This window comes from Podarcis bocagei (genome assembly GCF_964188305.1).
Source record: "Podarcis bocagei genome assembly, chromosome: 5".
Classification (NCBI taxonomy): Eukaryota; Metazoa; Chordata; class Lepidosauria; order Squamata; family Lacertidae; genus Podarcis; species Podarcis bocagei.
This window is the reverse complement of record NC_138129.1, coordinates 58,601,739-58,624,089: the sequence shown is the minus strand read 5'-3', so window position 1 is coordinate 58,624,089 and position 22,351 is coordinate 58,601,739. Positions and strand designations below refer to the sequence as shown.

Here is a 22,351-nt window from a genome sequence, read left to right as displayed (position 1 = left end):
GTCTGCTATCTTGATTTGAAAAACCTGCTCCCTGATCTCGGGAACCAGCAATTTTTTAAAATGCTGTGTTAAGAGGTGTTCCAAAGTGTAGCAAACAAATGAACAACTTTCCAAAATATATAGCAGAATGGTTAAGACACAGTTGTCTTATTCATTGCACTTATAGTAAATAACTTTACAGCAAGCTGTTTCTGATAACCCCCTAGCAGTGTTAATTTAGTGTACTGTACTGCATCCCTCCACAACTCTCTCTCAACTACTTACAATGTCAGAACATAGGCAAGCCACATACTAAGAGTGTATTATGGACCACTGCAGAAATTGATTTAGAGTGCTATGAGTCATGAAGATCATCTGCTCACAAAACAAGAATCCTTTTTGTATCCAGCACAGTAACTCATGATTTAATTTGACTGCCTTACATTTCTGAACTACAGAAATAGAAAATGCCCCCTCCCCAAAAAGAATAATAAAAGTCAGCAGTACTGGTATTAAATTTTGGCTTTTGATTAAAAATAACAAAGCCCCGAAACCCTGCTTCCCTCACAGCATTGAAGGACAGTATATCAAAGAATACCAAAAATAGAATTCAAATACACATTATGTAGAGGTCATAAATTATGCAACACTGTAGTGAAATTGCACATAGTAATAACCGTAGTATGCTGGATCAGAGTTCAATCAGCATCTGAAGAAAAGGCAGAGAGCCCTTTGGTTACTTAAATATTATTTAATAATGTACAAATATGGACTATTTTATAAAAGAATCTAGAAGGCACAGCTACACAACTGTGATGACTTAATAATTCAAGTAATTTAGCTGTCAGCAGTCATCACAATTTTCAAATAGGCAGTTCTCTCACCTGCCAAAGCATCTCTATAAAGCTGCACAAAGTGGTTGAAAATATCCTTCGGCAAACACTTCTCATCAGGTAAGCACTGGAGAAGAATTACTATTTCTGACTGGCCTACAGCATGCATTCCTTTTGTAGTGAAGCACCAGCACTTCCTGTTCACATCTGTAGAAGGGAAAGCACAATGAGGGTTTGTAAAAATAAACATATGGAGTACAGTCATACCTCGTATTGCATACGCTTCATGTTGTGTCTTTTCGCGTTACATCCCGTGGCAACGCGGAAGTACCAGAACAGGTTACTTCTGGGTTTCGCTGCTCGCACCTGCACAAAGCGCTAAATCATGTTTTGCACATGTGCAGAAGCGCCAAATTGTGCCACATGCCTGTGCAGACACAGAGCTTCGAGTTGCGGGCATTTCACGTTACGGACGGGCCTCCGGAACGGATCCCATCCATAACACGAGGTACCACGATAAATGCAAAATTAATGAAGACATTACTGTAGGCTGCTTATTTGCCAAGGCCAAACTAAACACAACAGAGCTCTCTGACTCAGGATCTCATTTATATATTAAAAAAACCATGTATGGTTTTTGTGTATGGGTTGTGTGTAGATTTTAGACAACAGTACTGGGTGATTCAGGATTTGACCCTTCTTGCAATATCACTTTCCTCAATTAAAACCCTGCCCAAGTTATTCACCCTGCAGGTTAAAAGTCTTAGTTACTATAAGGTTGTGTTTCTGACCCAATATGGTAACCTCTGCATTTGCTAGTCTTTACATTTTAAGTCTCTCCTCTCAGCACAGCACTGCAATGGGGAGGAATCCCTCAAATTGGCAGGATTATGGCTTGTGTCTGCCATTGTGCGTCTGTGTGCCTGCCTGTGTGTGCACAGGCTTGGTCGGGGAGAGGCACAAAGCTAGGGGACACCAAAGTTCATTTTGACAACATCCTCCACTGACATGAAGCCCTTAGACCAAATAAGGTTAGCCACCCCTAGTTTAACCACATAGGTTAAACTAGGCATTCATCTAAGCTGCTAGCATGCGTGAAATGAGGTACCTTGCGCAACAGGACTTCTCTCCACCTCTCCCACCTGTACTTCCAAAATCAGCTATGGAGCGTTTCAAGGAACCCTCAGAACAGGTTTAGGGGACAAATGGGGAGAGAAGAGCAAGGGAAGTCCCACTGCATGAGTAGACCCTTGTTCCCTGTAGGTGTACCCCTCTTAGAGTTATGCTGAATTACACCATAAAGGTAAAGGTACCCCTGCCCGTACGGGCCAGTCTTGACTCTAGGGTTGTGCGCTCATCTCACTCTAGAGGCCGGGAGCCAGAGCTGTCCGTAGACACTTCCGGGTCATGTGGCAAGCGTGACGAAGCTGCTCTGGCGAACCGGCACCAGAGCAGCACATGGAAACGCCGTTTACCTTCCCGCTATAAAGCGGTACCTATTTATCTACTTGCACTTAAGGGTGCTTTCGAACTGCTAGGTGGGCAGGAGCTGGGACTGAACGACGGGAGCTCGACCATGCGATCAGCAAGTCCTAGGCGCTGAGGTTTTACCCACAGCGCCACCCCGCGCCCCCGAATTACACCATAGATAATCTTAAATCCTGGATATTCTGAACTGCATCTTGTTATGCTCATAGGAAGTATGATTTTATAAACCCCATCATTCAGCGTACTGAAGTTCCACTGTAATATCATGCTGCTATTAAATCAAGAAATCATCAGTAGCAAGACCAGCACATCTTTTAAATATGTGAATTCATATATTGGGCCTCAGAAAATAAAATCCTGGATTTTGGCACACAATCACTTCCAAGACACAGACCAGAAAGACAATTCACCACTGTTACTTGAAGGTGATTTTCTGCAGTGCAAGAAGTTTTTCGCAGGGAAATGTTTTATAAAGCAAAGGAAATTGATTCATTGCAAGATCGTTTTATCATCAGCCAAATAAACTGGACTTACAGTTCACAATTTTAACCATGGACAGCAAATTTGCATTTAAAACAAACACAAGGGGGTCAGGGCCACCATCTTCCAACTGCTGCATCACTGATATATGAGATGGTTTTTCTTCTACAGCATAATCTGAAAGCAAAATGGTAGCTGTCAAATGATGGTTGTCAAGTGTCTTATGCAATTTGGCAATAGCATACCTCTCATATTTAAGTACTGTGTGGTCTGTCACCTTATTCAAATGGATGGGTGGAGGATTTTTTAAAAATGAGATTCCCCCCCCCCCAACATTTCATTGGGTTTAGGTAACATCTGAAAAATGCATGCTATCAGTAATACCTACAACAACAGTGAAGGTATTACTGTGAAATCAATTACTGAATAGTATTGCCTGTTCTTAAAAAATGAAATAGCATTTGTTTAACAGACCCATAATAAATACCTTTGTAAATCTTTATTTGATAGTGCAACAAAAATAGATTTCTACCCTGGGGCTTCTACAAAACATACCTCTATGTCAAGCACAGTATATGGCATTAAACATAACCATTATAAACCAGTTTTGGCATCTCAGTCATGTATTGCAAATATATGCAGGCCGACCCTCAAAATGATCAAAAGGATTGGTGGGGTTTCCATGGGGAAGACCAGCTTATATATGCTAAGGAAGCCAAGGGGTGCAGTATAACTATGTGCTTTGCATGTGGATACACATTCCTGTGTGATCCTGTCAATAAAAGTTCAATAAAAGGGGTAGAATGCAGGTTCTCACTCCTCAATCAAAGTCCTTCATTTTTCCTGAGAGGAGCAAATGGGAATCCTTTACTGCCATGGGAGATATTAAAGGTATGCACACAGGGGTACCACTGGGTAAGATATAATTTTTCTCCCTATAACTGCAGACCCTAGCCACCGATCACCAAGCCTTCTTCTATCTGCATAGCCCTGGCCTTTCTTCTGTTCCATGCTAGAGTATGATGGAATATTGGGAAGTGGCTTTTATTTGCTTATGTTTACAGTGCCATTATATATAACAATATCAATTAATGAAATCATATTTAAAGGCTATATTCTGAAGCATTCCCATAAACACAAATTCATGAATCCCTTCTAGTTTTCCTTTTTAAAAAACTTTATTTGACTATCAGGACTTTTGACAGAATGAAGTGTCTGTCAGGTATAAGATTTACTGCAAAAAATAACTTGGAATTTATCCATAAATTTGGAATATATCCATAGTCATTGGTTCTTAATTAGTGAGTTTATCAACTGGTCAGTTTTAGTTGTTTAAATAACTAAACAAATAGTACTTGCAACTCGTGGTACTATTTTATGAAGAGTCTTATTTCACAGGCAATCATTTAGTTTTATCTATTGCAAACAAGTAGCTACACATAGATATTATTCTCCACTGCTTCAAATTGCAGAAACTTCATGACATTGATATGGAAGATGTAAACAAGAAAAATTGGCAGTATGCCAACAGATCAGACTGGATATTAGGTACTTGCTGTATGTGTGACCACACACCGTAGTGCTGATAACGTCTAGCCCAGCTCAGAAAAGGACTACCCCAGAAATTGGTACTTTCCTAGAAATGCAATCCCTTCTTCCAATTTCACATGCATCCAAGTCAACCTTTTGAACTCCCATCACTCTTCAGTACACCTGAATGATTATATGTACACAGAATCCCCATTTGTGTTAGAGATAACAGATATTTTATTAAGCCTGACCTTGCCTGTTAATATTCAGCCCACTGACAGTCAAGACTATTTGACCTTGATCCAGAAGACTTTGGTTTCAATATGGACTGCTCTAGGATGGAATGTTACTCATTAAACCCAAAAACAGACACACCACAGTTTAATTCTCACCTCCTTTCACCCCTGTAGAAATAAGAATTGGAGGAAGCCCATCTTCTGGAATAAGATTCATCGCACTGCCAACTGGACTTCCAACCTGAGTAATGCTTCTTGAAAATGCAAGTGTGTTTTCAGTCTACAAGAAGCAGTAAACAACACTATGTAAATGCATAACTAGACATATTTTACTCTTCATTTTGTAAAATACAAGATACAAAAAACAATCTGTACTATAGGCTCTCATGTAAAAATACATTGCTAGGGAAGCTACTTCTGCCTGTACCCTCTGACCAAGAGACATGTCCAACATATTACAACAAAAATCAGAGCTTTTCCTCACCTCTACGGGTGAAGTAGTGTTGCTCATGGGTTTGCTTGGATCATGTGACACTGCTAGCGCTCCAGGGGAGGTTGTTCCAGCCACTGTCAATTTGGCTGCATCAGCAACTTCCCCATTGGGTAAGATGCCATCAGCAAACCAAACACGTCTTTGTTCTCTGGGCTGAGCCACTAAGGAAGAGATGGGAACAACTCATCAAAAGAAATGCATGCATGAAAAGAGAAGTGAAGCTAGCTGGCTTTAATTGAGATACAGAAATACACTGAAACACAAACTAAAAAACAGCAACGATAGGGATTTTGAATATTTCCAATGCCACAACCAAATAAAGAAGAATCTGAGTTTGGTTCAACAGTTCCCATAGTGGTTGTTTTTTAAGGCAGCTTGTCTTTTCATCAGCAGTTGAAGATATTTTTTAAAAAGAACATTGTAAATAGTAAGTTTATCTTTAGTGATAACCAGATTAATATTCAATCATTTAGATCTAAGCATCTTGATCCTATAGTTAACCTCTAAACTGAATAAATACCTCCACCAGATACATTGAGTTAAGGAGGCTTTCCTATGCAAATAAAGAACCAGTTTGAGCAGTTCTCAAACACTGACATTTACACGGGCAGATATAGCCATTTCATTTTCACTTGATGAAAATAAACTGCTTTAGAGTGCTGAGTAACTATCAGACCATACTTCTCATCAGCCATGGGTGTTTCATATACCCACTTGCCTTTGAGTAAATCCCATTGAATTGGGATTCTACTGTTATTTTTACACAAACTATCACAGGTGCTGGTCATCTGAAAGACCCTATATGCCAACAATCTCTTTATAGGTAAAAACAGGTAAGGTTGTAAAATGTATACAGTGCAACAAAGATGGTTGAGTGGTCAGATTTGCACCACTGTTTAGGAATTATATGAAAAAGTATCAAAGGGAAACTTGACATAAACTACTGACTTAGATGTCTTTTTTTCAAGTCACTTGGGTAGGAAAAATTGCTACAGCAGAAACAACAAATGAAGTTCAGGCTCCGCAAATAGTTTTTCCTTATATGTGCATGTCACTTCTTTGGATTGCAGCCCAAGTAAATAATACTAATCAGCATTAACACTAATCAGCATTTTGATAACACACTTAGAATTCAGAAGTACTCTGTATGATGGCAGAGGTCATCATACAGGGTGACCAAAGCAGTTTCTGTGCCAAAACTGGGCTTAAACCTCAATTGAAATGGATCCAGAAACTCAGTTTCTTCCAAAAGTGCCTGGATCTGGTCTGCAACCACTTGCTCCAGAACCTTGCTCAAGAAAGGGAGATTTAGCAACTGGCTGGTAGTTAGCTAGGTTTTTTGAATCCAAGGAAGGCTTTTTAAGGAATGGTTTCACCACTGTCTCCTTCAAACAGGCAGGGACCACCCCCTCTCATAAAGAGGGGGAGTAGGGAGATGGAATCTAAGCAGAAGAAAAGAAGATCCCTACCTTCTGCACCTGGATGCTTTAGGACTCCCACAGGTACCATAACAGTAGGTGGTGGAGAGTTCAGAGCTCCAGAAGCCTGTGCTTGCTGTAAGGGAGGAATGGTAGAACAGTACTCAGCAGGATTGTTAGGATTAGGGCTCTGGCTTGAGGCACTCATCATGTTCTCCCAGGCTTGTGCTAAGGAAACACAAAACACACAAAAAGGCAATCAGTACACCAGAAAAATCATGCAACCACTGCAATTCTAAGTTTTGCGATATATCAGATTAATGGCTCTTTTCCTTCATCAGAAAATATATTTATGCAACTATAAGTCCTGAACCTATCAGGTGTGGTCTAAACATCTGCCTCTGCTCCCTAAGATGATGTAGCAATCTGAAGGAGGCAATGTAGACAGCTCTGCCTTTTCTAAAATATTTCATGCTCACATCCATACTTGTTTTTTTCATCAGCAATACTGGGATATGGCTGCTCCTTGGATGCCCTCTGGATGATTGGCAGAGATAGTGGAGCTGTCCACTTATGCCGATAGCCCAGTACCCCATGCTCAGGAAAGCACAGAACTAGATTATAACTTTAACAAAGTCAAAAAGCAAAAATAAAGACGAATCTCAAAATATTAGATGAAATCCACTGAATAGTTGGCACCTTTAGCATCAAATGCTGTGTAACTGAGAAATATGATTATTGAAATTATTAATACTGGAAAAATATCTTTACTACAAAATACTGACTCAGCCTAGAGCTTCAAAGGATGCCTAAAGGGTGGTGGCATGTTCAAGAGTCTGATCTTATCTCCTCTTGGGCCTCTGTGCTATGAAAAAATTATAACCACTATAAAAGGGATTCCTATCCAACTTTCCTTTACAATCTTTATGAATTGTCTGGAAATGATTTTTTTAAAAAATAGGAACGTGTCTGGGACTGTAAGTAGATGAGCACCAAAACACAAACACCACACTTCTCTATTCCACCCCATCCACTTCAACATTCCCACAAGTCAGCCACCAATTGAACAATCACTGCTTCAGCCTCCTGAAGCAAAGAATGATGAAGTACTTGTTGTACTGTACCCAAATACACCAAAGTAACTAACTGACAAACAACAAACAGGAAAGCAGCAGCATCACCTACCACTGCAATGTCATAGAACATAGATGCAGCTTGGTTCCAGGCACAGAAATACATTCACCTACAGGCAATGTGGACCCTCTTATAAATACTTTTTCTTTCCCATCACTAACGAGTAATGGAAAGGAAAGGCTTCTGAAGGGAAATTACAGCTCAATTAATTTTATTAGACCTTGTTAACAAAAGACATTCAGATACAAATGAACCTATATCAGGTTCCAACCTTGCACAAGTACAACCCAAAAGTATTATGCATTAACCAAATGGAGTCAGCTACCTTTGTTACAAAAGCAAGAGTGTTTCACGACATTGACTCAGGGCATCCTTAAGAAGGGTAAAGGATCTGCCCCGTAAGCAGAAGGTTCCAGGTTCAATCACTGCCATCTCCAAGAAGGACTGGAAAGGTCACCTGCCTGAAGGCCTGCAGAGCTGCTGTTACTCAATGCAGATGACACTGTGCGTGATGGACCACTTGTCTGACTTGAAATAATGCAGCTTCCTATGCAACTCCCCCCTCTTCTCAGAGAATAATATTTCCTGTCCTCAAAAATCAATGTCACTTTAGTCACTACTTTTTAATTCATAGTTGCAATAAACCCACCATTTCCTGTCACATTTCTATCAGCCTATAGGGAGAGATGTTAATATTTAATGCTTTAAATAGCACTGTACTTAAACTGCGGTAGCTCATTGTCAAAACGCAGTACAAATTTTAACAACATAATTCTTAGAATCCTTTTGAGACAGATAAGAAGTGACATTTCTGAGCTTATATACTCAGCTTTTCAGGCCAGGCATCTTTTCAGGCACCAAAAATGTAATGTACGAAGCACAAAATGTCTGGAGCTACTGTCAAGATCACTGCCTTACATAAATCACTTGCGTTTATTCTCTCTCATCTTCTAAGTCATGAAAGCAAGATTTACTGTGTTTTTGTGTGCTCAAAAGGAGTTCCCACAACCAGGAACACTGTTTTGGGACAGAAGATTAAATTGCAACAAACCGTACACCTACCTCTACCTCTACTTGTATAAAAGGTGCACGAATTTCTACCTGAAAAAGTGAGTTCAAGTCATCTGACACTATTTAAAGCTCTGATGGGATTCAGATCAATCACACTCCATGCACAAACATTGAGCCTGCCTAGTTTCTTCTATAAATCAGGAATTGTGGAAACAGGTTAGTTTTGAAATAGCTCATGAGTACAGATTGGGACATCACTTTAGAAAATAATTATCCATATTGAAATAATTTCCAGTAGGGAAACAAAACGCACTAGGCCACATTATTTATCCCACTCATGTACATGGTTGGTTCTGTACAGCACAATGTTAGTGGAACTTACATTTAGTTCCTACCCTGTTACTTACCATTCATTAGGACCGAATGGCAAATTACACACACTCTGGCTTCCTTTCTGTCCATATACAGCAGCTTGCATTTTAGACTGCAGCAGGCTGCACAGAATACCTTAAGTAAAATAGGAAAAATATATTCAGTCATTTAGCACTCTTTTATGACTACAAGTTTTCAGATTGAATTCTGTACCTAATTAGCCAACACTCACCAGTGCTGCTTTATCCTCATCCTACAGGAAAAGTGCTAGAATGACACCCCCCCCAAAAAACCCCACCACCAACAACAACCCAAATCAACCTTAGTACAATATTCCTGTCTTGTAATGAGTTATGGGATTTATATTGATCAGACAGAATATAACTTAATGGGATATAATAAAACTAGAGGCACCCATTATCACATTATTTGATTATGCTGAAAACAGGAAATGTCTGAGTTAATATTGTGGTATTCCTATGCAGAATATCAAAATCTTACAGTCTTTATAACCTTGGCCACTTTCCCACTTCATTAAATAAATACATTAGAGGTCTGAACACACTTGCCCTCAACTCTGTGTTGAGGTCTCAATGCACCTACACTGAAACAGTTAGCCAGTCAACATTTACAGTTTCATAGCGGCCAAGCTTTACTTCACCTTTATTAAACAGCAAATATACTCAAGCATAGTCAAAATGCACCAAAAATAGCTCCTGGTTTTAATTCAGGAAGTAAGGCTGGTTTTGTCCTATTAGTTATTGCCTTATATTGCATAGACGGTAGCATTTCAATTTCTAATGAGGTTCTTGTACTCTTTCCTTCCTGTGATCTAACAATATATATTTAATGAAAAATTAAACAGCCGCTCAACTTTGAATGAAATTTCCACACTCAAAAAAAACATACAATATTTTATATTTCTACGCTCATGGAGGAATTGTTGCTGGAAAATTCAGCTCAACAGTAGACTAGGATGGAAATTTAAATTTATGAAAAAAATCAGTGCCCTAAGCTGGGAAATGAAATACTAACTTTTCATTCATAATTTACTATTCCAAACATCCCAACTACATTAAACAAACCAAATATTTAACAATAATCCTTTCACAGAAATGAAAACTTTAGATTAATTGTTGAAAATTCTTGTAGCATGTATAGAAGATGTCTCTTCCCCCATTATCTCACTGAGAAAGAAAAATACAAACTGGCCTAATCTGTACAGAGGATCTCCCCAAATCAATTGTTATATCTTTTTTTAAACCCATGTTCAGGACCATCTTTGCTAAAGTTGAATTCAGTGAGGTGCAAGTTATTATGTAACTTATTCACTGGAGAAAAAGAGTATCACACTGGATACAGTAATGCTTATTCAAACAAAGTCAAGGTCAATGAAAAATCTGCTGCCCAGAGGAAATGAACTGTAAATAAAGCAATGCCAAAATGCTTCGTGTAAAGGAAAACATCAGCATAGTGTTGGGTATTATAGTGATTATTACCTATACCAATTTGTGCATCAGCATTAAATATTAAGGGAGAGAGAGGTTCTTATACAGCAATAAACTACAGTGGTGCTATCAGGGCAGTGACATGCAATCCCACTTTCAATACTGTTTGTACCTGCAAAGGTTTTGGGGCAGCCACATTTCTTCATTTTCAACCAGTGCATATCCTGTAACTGTCTGCTGAAACCCTATTACTTTTTATACCGCAAACGTTCTGGTTTTGTTGCACAATTGTTGTTACAACAATAATGAGGCAGCACCACAGAACAAATTTAAGCAAAATGAATCCACCACTTTTGCACTATTATTGTGCCAAGGATACGTTGCAGAATAAACCTGTGATAAAACACCAGCCTGAAGGGGCTCTCAGTGTAAAAGAAGTTTCAAATGGGAAGAAAGAGGTGTCTATTACAGTTAAATGGTTTAGAAAGGCCTAACATTTTACTACAAGCAGGAATCCCACTGAAAGAAAAGCCCCTGTGCTTTCTTTGAAAAATAAAATGGATAATTGCTAAAGAAAACACTTCCATTTCTACAGCACCATGCACAGCTGTGCTGATTACAGATCTTTTATTCACTTAATTCTACTTTACCTTGTCTTAGTTGAGAACAATATTCAAGTCTGTATTTTTATAAGGCCCCAAGATATCAGGCTTATTTTACATCCAATTTAAAATGAAAGCACAGAAATCCTAAATGCCACACATTTACTTATTTCTCAGGAATATTTAAAAAACAAAATATTGGTATTTTTTCAGCTGAAAACCGGATAACATGATACAAAACCAGGCTTACAAATGACTTTTTGTTTGGTCACTTATGCTGAGTCAGCATTCCTTTCAGGCAACCAGACAGAAAATATTTTTCATCATCTCTAAATCTGCTAATGAGTTAGTTACATGAAGGCAGGTGGGATATAAAGATTTTGTGGGAACATATTGTTTGTGGACTTATTTCTACTGATGTGTGATAAAACCACTTGTAAAATGGTCCAACCTGTATAAGAAGCACTTGTACAGAGAAGTGCTTTACCCATTACCAACATCATGTATTTTTAGCTATCACAACATTCCCTCTCCACCCTAGAGTCTTCTAAGAATTTGGAGTGGTGTTATATTGTAATAGTGATACCACAAATGTATGAAATAACAAGCAAATCAGTTAATTTTTGGCTGATCAATCATTCAGGGCAGAGACTGCTTACTGTTTGCAGCAACGGCTTGAAAGCATGGCAAGCACCTTAGAGAACGACATACAACACTCTTCTTAAAAAGGAAAAGGCAAGTCAGGGAACAGCCACTGCCTGAAGACACCTCTTTTCCCCTCCCTCTGCTTTCATCCTTTCTGATATGGAGCAGGAAAGGCCAGCAGAAGGGTTGCCAATTTGGTCTCCATGGCCGGGCTCACCAGCTGCCAAACCACCTCCCAACCTCTCATCATGGACCACCCCACAGCTTGAAAGCTGGGGTGAAGGTTGGCTGTTTATTACTCTTGCCAGAATGTGATGCCACACTCACCACAGCAAGCAGCCTATAGTGAAAAGTGGTTTACCCAGTGGGGCAGAGCAGCACCCTAGATTCCCATCAGCTGGGCTGCTGCTGCTGCTACTTATCAGGAGGAGGAAGCCAAGGTATAACAGAAGTTGGTGTGGTGCGTCCACACTGGCAAAGTCAATCCGGCATTCCCGCCAGTTGAGCCACACCACACTGACCTCTCTGTCACCTTGCTCCACTACCTCCCAGTAAGCTGCAGCAACAACACCTCTGCCAGAAACCTAGTGCTGCAGCTCTGCTTCTGCCTATACTTTATCACAAAGTGTGCTGGAGGGGGGGACCCCATAAGATTCAATAAGTTATTTATTTGGGGTGTATACTTGTTTTCTAGCTTGACGCAAAACTAACAATTAATAATACCTTTAACACTCATGTTATTTTCAGTAGCCATTAAAATAGATATCTAACCTTACTTTGCTAAAAACTACAAAATGCTTACTAAAAATATCCCCCCAATTCTGTGGCTTCAATCACTTGTGAAAATATTTCATTAAATATAAACATACCTTTCCACAGGCTCTGCAATGGTGTCGCCTTTTAGTGAATGTAAATCTGGCCTCACATTTCATGCAGTTTGGTGCTTGAGAATCTGGAACCCAGACCGGAGCCACTTCACCCAAAGTAGTAAATGGCTTTCTTGTAGGAACTCCAAACTGGCCAGCTCCAAGGTCGTTGTCCGGACTATCTGAAGCTGCTGCAAGGCACGAACTACTAGAAACCCCAGACTTATAATCATCAGAATGCTCCCCGCCAATATCTGTGACTGATGCACTCAGTGATGTTTCATCAGAAAATACATTTGCTATGTTTTCACCTACTTTTACTTTTCCAGATACATCATTTTTGTTTTTACTGTTTCCTCCACAGTTTGGGGGAACCAGATCATTTTGTAAATGGTCCGATAATGGCTTTGGAATTTGTAGTTTAAGATTTGTAGGCTGTTTGGGTCGGGCACCACCAAAAGGAACACTGAGAGGCTGCAGACTAGCTGCTTGTTTTGGTGATGCTTGACTTGTTTCAGATGGTACCTGACTGCAGAGATTATGTAAATGTTTTTTTTTAATTTGGTCACCAGTGCAGTTCAAAATGAGCCCACTTCTCTCTGTGGCCTCATTTCCTCTTTGTTCATAAACATTATTGTAACATTCTGATTTGCTCTCCTCTATCTCCTTTTCCTCAGTCACCGAGTCTTCCTTGGAGGGTAAAGTCTTTGGAATATGAGCAAGAATTGGGTTCTGTATTCCATAGGAATCACAACAATTGAGCAGAGCACTTGATGCCGATGTACTCATGACATCAGTGGGGCTGGAATCTTCAAACTCATCCATATATGCTCCCTTTAAGTCCTGACTTGCTACTGTCATGCCATCGCTGCTATCTCCATTACTACTACATGCTTCCTCCCGCTTTGCTGTATGCAACAGTGTTTCATCCTCCCCAGGTGTTTGCTCATTACTGATCTGATTTTCTTTAGTCAGTTCCCCATTTGCCATCTCCTGAGATTCTGATAAACAAACTGTGGTGCTGAGCAATTCAGTTGAGCTGAGTATTTTTTCATATTTGTCAGCTTCATTGTCAGCAGCACCAACATCCATAGAAGCCAAATGTCCGTCAGAACTTTCACCGTGATTACCACTTTCAAGCGTATTTGGCTGACAAGTTGCAGAGACCTCACATATCCCTGACTGAAATGGCTGGGCTGCTGGTTCTGCAACAGAAACCTCTGTGGAGAAACCACCATTACGTGAACTAGGTAAACAGTTTCTAGTTTCCAGCTGAGCAACAGCATCAGTATCAAAACCCTCACCTGATGCACAGCTTTGCTGTATTTTAACACTAGGGCCAAGTGGCCTCTGCAATGTAATTACATTCATCCCTGCTGCTGCAGTTTCTGAGAAATGAAGGTCTTTGTTTGAATTATCGCTCTCCTTTAACCGAGAAGAATATCCACTGGATAAGCAGGCAGAAGCAGCAACACTACAATGGTTGAAAAAATCTTCTTCTGCAGGTAGCCTGTTTGCTTGTACTGCATCTTTTTCAGTATCTGAATCTTTTTCAATGGACCCGTTTACAGTAACATCAATGTGATCAGCTTGTTGGGTTTCATTATCCAGTGTAAAGCTAACAGTATCCATTCTGGGGGAATTGCTGTAATTTCTACAATCTAACAAATCACTTTGCAGTCCTTTTTTGTCACAGTTATGCATGACTGCTACTACAAGAACGTTTTTTTCCTCTGGTTTCTTTTTCCTTCCTTCTTCATCCATCAAATTGTACAGGGCATTTCGATTGCTATTTCTCTTAACTAGCTGATGATCATCTGTTGCTGCCTGATCATCAATCCACATGTTTGGGCTTTCTTGTCTTATATTAACATTCTTTCCATTAGAACAGCAATCTCCTCCTCCTGTTGATGCAGTGGCTAACTGAGACAGGGAGAATGACTTCAACTTTTGCGGACACTCATTAGGAATTGTGGATTCATTCACGTTGGCCAGAGCTGGGTTAAAAGACAGCCGATGGGAAGGAGGATCTAGGATCTTATTCCACTTTGCATCCAACAAAGTAGGTGAAATGGCTTCATCTGAAAAGATAAGTAACTTAAATCAATATGCAATAAATTCAGCATATGTAACTTGTACTTTGCACAAGAGGTTCAAATGTTTGTATATCAAAGGAAAATACATAATACTGTATTGGCCTGAATATAAGCCTCACTTTTTTTCCAAATTCTGTCCGTGAAAAGTTTAAAGTGTGGCTTAAATTTGCGACCTTACAAAAATTGGCTTTTATGATATTGCTACTGAAACAGACATATGGTAAAATGGAATGGGTGTGAATGCCTGCAGAATTTTAAGGGAGCAGCTTATATTCAGGTATTATCTTTTTTCCTCCCCCCCCCCCCATGAATTTTAAAGATGCGGCTTTTATTCGGGTGCGGCTTATATTCGGGTCAATACGCTACTATTCCAAGAACTGTAGACCACAGAATTAGAGTTGGAAGGAACCACGAGAGCCATCTAGTCCAACCCCCTGAAGTGCAGCAATCCTTCACCCCTGTGTGGGTACTACATTACAAGTGTATTGCGTAACAATAATTATTATCTTATTTTGCAAGAAGCAATTATAGTTAAACTAGCTTAAACCCAGGATCAGACAAGATCCCAGTTTGCATGAAAATTACTGTATTTCCATCTTTTGAAATGTATGCAGTTCTACAGTCACAAAGGTCTTAGTCTAAATCAGAACCACAGTGTAGGTTGGTTTAACACTTTACCTCTTGAAGTTTCCCAATGAAAACCACCCATAAGTTGCTATTTGCCCTAGAAGAACACACAAATGGGTGTCATATGTTTTTCATTCCAGAGTGAATAGTAGCTTAAGGGAGAAATTTTGTGAGGAAAAAAGCACAGGGACAAAGTATTAAAATATTCCTTACCCTGTGCTGGAGACCCAATGCAGATTAGGTACTCCCACAACTGCTATTTTTTAAATCAAATTCAAAAAGATGAAAATGCAGTCATACATTTCTCTAGATTATCAGTTTGCCTCCCAAGTTAGATTTCTGGTTTTGATTAGTCTCTAAGGCCTGGAACAGAAATATTTATTTATAATACACATTTTATGGGAATACGTAATCTTAACATCTTGATTGATATATTTAGCTGCAAACCAGAGGAAGTAGAAAACAACAGCATTAATTAAGACAAACATGTAAAACCCAAACAAGAATTGACATCATATAAGTTATTCAAAGAAGCTGGGGACAATATAGCACAGCAAACTGAACTGAATGTCAATTTTGGAGACTCAAAAGCACATTGAAATTCCTGTTTAATCTTAAAGCTAATTGGGTGACCTTGGGCAGGACATCATCTTGCAGCTTTAGCTAACTTCACAGAATTATCGTAAGCATAAATGAGATTAAAATAATTGCATATCGCTTCTTATACTGAAAAATATTGTGGAAGCAAAAGCATTTCTAGTTACTGTTCCCTTTGTAGATGGCATTGTTAACTGTATAGCAATTCTTAAGTGTTTTACATAACTATATAGCTTAGGAACACTGCGGAAACACTGGAATAAACGGCTTTATACATTCTCCAGTTGCCAAAATCAAAACAGAGATCATGTAAAATTAAATAAATGCATGTTTGTTCCACATATAATAAAAAAAATCACATACTATACTGAAAATCTCAGTAGAGGTAATAGGGCCCAAGCACAGAAAGTCCATTAGTTAGTATACTGCTTCCAACTGTATATACTGTTCTGGCTAAAACTAGACAAAATGAGAAATGCATGGTCGCATTTCACATGTCTTTTTTTGGGAGGGAGGAATAGCAAACATTAAGAAGTTCATCAGGACTGGAGCTACAATGCTTAAAAACTGGAGTTTGACCCTTTCCCCCGCACCATGGTTCTTTTTATACACATGATACAGGTGCTGCTATTTACCAGAAAGGAAAGTTGCCACTGTCACCAATGGCAGCTTCTCCCTCAGGGCAAATAGCAGTGGAGGGTTCACACACCCTCCACCCCCCCCAATTAATTTTTTTAAAAGCAGGCCACATTAAAGGAGAACATGCATTTCTAATATCATCTAGCTTTGCTGCCAGTTTGCAATCTAAACCATGGCCAAAATATAAATACTTCATCAAAGTGCACCTACTGCCTTTTATACATGCACACAAACATAAACCAATCAAAACTATTTTGGTATTCATATGGTAACAAATTTGCAGTGCTATACCAGTTTAAGGTGGTGAGTGTTTTAAGAACTCTTCAGCTGCAGTAGTGACTGGGGAGGAAGCAGAGACCCTTTCTGGGGAGCAAAATCTGTCACTACAGCATTCAGGTGAACTACCCTGAGATCGGTGGATGAAGGGCAGTATGCAAATTTAGTAAATATAAAAAATAATAATAAATGAAGAACTGCAACTTCTCCACCCACTGAAGAACGGCTGGATAAAGAGACAGATTCACCCAATTCAGCCACATGTGGCTGACGATGGTATCTTCTTGGCACACAATGCTCAATGCCAGCAACAGCAAAAGCAAAAACCCTCTCAAAATTTAGTCCTCACACTCCCCAAAAGGGGCTGCTTTTTGCCTCTCCAACCGTCCTTCCTCCAGCATCCGCCCTTCAGGCTGCTGCAGTGCTTTCTCAAACAGCAATCCAGGAATCATATCTGCTTTTTGCAAATACATCATTTAGCACCATAAAAAGGGAAACCACTCAGGAAAGCAATTAGTCTATGAGTTATACCCACAGACTAAAACTATTTTCGTTTCTCAGAAGAACACTACAGCGTGGACAAGCCCTAAGAAAGCAATTTCTATCAGCCCAACTAGCGAATAAACGTTGGCCAAAAAAGGTAACCAAATCACATTAACTCTCAAATAGCACTTTGATTGCTTCTGTAGTTGGAGTCATTAAACACCAAAGGTTGTGTTTTTCCTTAGAAAAGCTATTTATTTATTAATGGCATGTGGTGCCACAAGATGACCATTAGCTGTGATGGCTTTAAAAATGGGATTAGACCTTCCATCAATTAGTCTAACAATGCCTATTAGTTATGATGACTATATGAAGCCTCCATGTCTGGAAGCAGTATACCACATTACTAGGTCTTGGGGAGAAAAAGTGGGAGTGGAAATAGCCTACTTATAATCTCCCCAAAGGCACCTCTTTGGTTTATGTGAGAAACAGGATGCTGAACTTGACAGACCTTTCATCTAATCCAGCCAAGCTCTTTTTGGGTTTGCCTGTTTCCATTGCTACACTTTTCATGCCAGAGAATGCCCTACTTGTACAAATTATACAATGATAAATCCTATCCATGTTTTAGCAGGCATTCACAGCAGCAGAACAGTGAAGTAGCATAGTATAAGGGGGAAAGTGACTTAGCTACATACAAATCACGTAACAGGAAATACAGCAATCACAGACAAACAAACCACTTGGGAATTTAATTTTACAAAACATGTTTGATGTTTCAGTATTGTGTGAATGCCATTTTTTCTTCTCCCTCCTCAATGTACACATTTAGTAATGTAGTTAGTAAGTTAATAAGCTCTTGTATTCCTACAACAAGCCACAGAACCTAGGGAGGAATACACCTACCAAACCCCATTAGAGGAAGGCTTCCACAACAGGGCTTTCCCCTCCCACACATGCCACATCTATAATTTGCACAAGGGGTTGGGAGAATCCCCAAAACAGCACACAAGAGCAAGGGATCATTCCATCTGGGAAACTGATACGCTTGTACAGATGGAACATTTGTGACAGCGTGAAGCTGAATTCCCCCCTAGTTATTTGTGATTACTCAGGGAGTTTACTGCTTTTATTTTGTGATGTAAACTAAATGCTAACACAAACGACAAGCTGTAACCAATATTTGTTCTTGGTTTACCACTCATGGTTCATCTGGAGGAGACAGACCATGAGCCTGTGTTCAAATGAAAGGCTAAGCCGAACTATGGCTTAGTCCTGGGTAGCGCAGTGGCAGAAGGAGCAGGGAAAAAGGGCAGTGGTCACAATCCCCTGGACCCACACATTTGCTCATTTGTGCTAAGCCACAGTTTATGTTAGTTAAAAAAGGTAAAGGGACCCCTGACCATTAGGTCCAGTCGTGACGGACTCTGGGGTTGCGGCGCTCATCTCGCTTTATTGGCCGAGGGAGCCGGGCTTTGTCCGCAGACAGCTTCCGGGTCATGTGGCCAGCATGACTAAGCCACTTCTGGCGAACCAGAGCAGCACACAGAAACGCCGTTTACCTTCCTGCCGGAGCGGTACCTATTTATCTACTTGCAGTTTGACGTGCTTTCGAACTGCTAGGTGGGCAGGAGCTGGGACCGAGCAATGGGAGCTCACCCCATCGTGGGGATTCGAATCGCCGACCTTCTGATCAGCAAGTCCTAGGCTCTGTGGTTTAACCCACAGCACCACTATTATGTGCAAATTTTAGCCATCAGTTAGCAGAGTCATAGGTATAGAAAACAAACAATTAATCAGTGTTGTAAAAGCTAGTTAAGACTTGTGCTAACTAGGAGCACAATGAAATGTAACACTGAACTTAGTGTAAAATGGGGGATTGATCTGGGAGTATGTGCATTCTGGGTGGCAAAAGAGCGGATGGAAGCTGATTACTTCTTATGCACAGACAGCTAATCTTATCTGTACTAGCTCTAGCTGCAAGCAATTCTTACCTGTGAATTATATATCGATGCAATTGTGCCAATGTTTGACACCCAATTAATACAGGGATATCATTCATGTAATCACTGAAATTTTTAAGACAATTATTTTAACTGCTTCTACCTAGAAAAAAATTGTAGATTTCTCAATATCCTTTTCAGACTTTTATTCCCAGCAAATGCATAACAGATGTTAGTTACAATGGAACAGGAAATACAAAAAAATACAACCAGAGTCAGAGATCCAGATATTAGTTTGCATCTCCAGCCCTAACAAAAGTTACTCACCTTCATTTTGTTCAAATTCATCTAAAACCTTATCAAGGTTAAAAGCCTCTGCCTGGAAATAGTTCTCCATTTGTCAGGAAATGCCACCCAGCTCCTTGTCTGAACCTGTCAAGCAGACAGCCAGTTATGAACTTCTAGCAATATTCCAATGTCCCATCACAAGATTTAGAGATTATTACCAAGCTTAAAATTTAAGCTAGTTTGACTATTTCCTATAAAATCAAAAGCATTTCCCAGTATTACAAAACTGTGATGATGAAACTGTATTGATCCTCTAATTCCTAATGCCTCCTCAATATCAGCCAGATATACAAATAAAGTAGAAGCCTTCTAGACTAAGAAGGGACTTAAGGATTTATTTTGGTTTTATCAGTTATTTGCTGCAAGTATTATTATTATTTTTTAAAAACCCTAATAAAATCATATTGTTCCTTTTCTTTCTAAAGACGGGAAGGGAAAGGGGAGTCCTAACTCACAGATCTAATGGATGGAAGGGGTTAGGGATGCATGGAGGAGCCCCTCTGATGGCAGTGAAGATCTCTCCATTGGGGAGGAGGGACGTTATGTGGGAAAGCTCCATAGGCACAGTTCTATTTTCACTAGCAGTAATCAATGTTAGGCCCTGAAACGAGACACTCCAAGGGCAGAGTATGACTGGCCAAGACAGGATCAGGTCCGCATCCATGCCACTCTGAAACTAGTCTAACTTCCCTCTCCATTAGAACCAATGGGGTGATTCTTTTAAAAAAGAAAAGGCTCCCTGGGAGCCAAGAAGAAGACAAGTCTGTCCGTACACCTCCAACCTTGCCAGTGCTAGCCAACATGCGATTAAAAATAGAATACAATCTGTCACTTCACACCCCAACCTACAACTCACTTGGAATCACACTCTTAGCTAACTTTTGGAAATAAAAGTATTTTGTAAGCAACTTAGAGAGTTCTCGTTTGAGTTAAGTAGGACAGTGGTACCTCAGTTTAAAAACAGTCCGGTTTAAGAACAATTCAGTTTACAAACTCCGCAAAACCAGAAATAGTGTCCCAGTTTGCAAACTTTACCTCTGTCTAAGAATGGAATCAGAACGGTGGAAGGGCAACGGCAGTGTGAGGCCTCATTAGGGAAAGCGCACTTTGGTTTAAGAACAGTTTCTGTTTAAGAACGAACTTCCAGAATGGATTAAGTTCGTAAACCGAGGTACCACTGTAAATAAATTTGGTTAAAGGACAGCAGGATGACTGGCATGATGATAGAAAATGTACCAATCTATTCTTTTACGTATCCACTAAAATTAAGATCCCATGTAAAATATGAAACATTGCAGGACTTCCTAAATGAACACATTCAGTGAGCTTCACAATGGCAATTATTAATAACTTTGAAACAAAATTAATATATATCAACTACTGAAACTAATTTACTGCCTAACACTGCCAGCCTCCATATCTACTCCTTCTACCAAAGCAGAGCTCCCCCATTCTACACACAAGACCAGATGTGTGTGTGCTCTAGTGGGAGAGGGGGAAGGGCACTGAGCTGGCTCAGGATCTACTGGATCTTCAGCGAGCCCTAGTGCCATCACATGATGGCATCAGTCCTAATCTAGACCCCACCTTCTGCATTTTTGTATGCTGCCTTGAGCCCTGGTTCTGGGAAAAAGAATAAAAACTAGATTTGTCCAGATTGTACAAGCACAGCTAAAACACAGAAAGCTAAAAAGATATAATCAATAATAGTTGAAAAGTAATTAAACAACAATGGAATTAAAACAATGTAAAAAATAAATCTATTAAAATACAGATGGTAAAAACAGCACAACACTATTAAAAACCCTTTCTTTAAAAGCAATCAGCTCCCAAAGGCCTGCTGGAATAAAACAATCAATCTTCACCTGCCAGAGGAAGGACCACAAGGACATAGTTCAGTCTAGGTTTACCAGGAAGGGAGTTCCAAAGTCTGGGAGCAGCCTTTCTCACAAAAGGTGCCTGTGAGCATGGCAGGAATGAGAGAAGGGCCACCTCGAACATCTCAAGAGCCCAGATAGGTTTGTATGGGAAAATACCCTGGGCCTTCAGATAGCCTAGGCCTAAGCAGTATAAGGTTTTATAGGTCACAACCAGCACTTTAAATTGTGACCGGATACAGACCAGTAGCCAGTGGAGCTCCTTGGGCCCTTTAAAAGTTTTCTAGCACTTTTCAAAGGCAGACCCATGTAAAGCATGTTACAGTAATTCAAATGGGATGTAACTAAGGTGTGTGTCACTGTGAGCAGATCAGACATCTCTAGGAAAGGGCACAGCTGGCACACTGGCTTTAGCTATGCAGATGCACTCCTGGCCACTGCAGAAACCTGGGGACTCAGGCTCAGGGTTGCATCCAGTTATTAACTCAGACAGAAATCAGCAGGATTTCAATTAGTAGTGACTGAAGTATCAAATCAGGGAAAATTACCATGTTTTTTTCTGTGTGTAAGACTAGGGGATTTTTTACCAAAAAAATAGGTTTAAAATTGGGGCTCGTCTTATACATGGGTAACGCTGAGGGGTGTTTTCTTAATTTGGAGTCCCCCAAAATAGGGGGCGTCTTATACATGGGGGCATCTTATACACGGCAAAATATGGTAATCAGTCTTCCGACCACACACACAACTCAATAACTATGTTTGACCCAAGAATGCTACCAGTCATTTCTCATCCGTATAACAGATTTGAACTACAAGGACACATTGGGAGATATTACCTAATAAATATATCATCTTGGTAACTCCCCAATGGCCAAGTAACTTTATAAACCATCTCTACATAAAAACGTTTTGAATGGATGAGGTGAAACA

The 22,351-nt window shown here is 39.9% G+C and overlaps 1 protein-coding gene across 5 annotated transcripts in view; it reads right to left on the bottom strand.

Annotated features, from left to right (window-relative positions):
- The window catches only part of ZFYVE9 (zinc finger FYVE-type containing 9), a 49,039-nt gene that overhangs the window by 15,344 nt on the left and 11,344 nt on the right, over positions 1-22,351 (bottom strand). For 3 of the 5 annotated variants that reach the window (XM_081195357.1, XM_081195356.1, XM_081195358.1), the window contains 8 exons: positions 19,524-19,628; positions 12,539-14,616; positions 9,010-9,109; positions 6,509-6,685; positions 5,031-5,200; positions 4,703-4,826; positions 2,835-2,957; positions 864-1,019 (listed from right to left, as the gene is read on the bottom strand). In XM_081195357.1, the coding sequence (XP_081051483.1) occupies positions 864-1,019; positions 2,835-2,957; positions 4,703-4,826; positions 5,031-5,200; positions 6,509-6,685; positions 9,010-9,109; positions 12,539-14,616; positions 19,524-19,593 (2,998 nt within the window). In that variant the 5' untranslated portion in view covers positions 19,594-19,628. The remainder of the gene's footprint in view (positions 1-863; positions 1,020-2,834; positions 2,958-4,702; positions 4,827-5,030; positions 5,201-6,508; positions 6,686-9,009; positions 9,110-12,538; positions 14,617-19,523; positions 19,629-22,351) is intronic. The other 2 variants (XM_081195359.1, XM_081195360.1) reach the window with 1 other exon arrangement.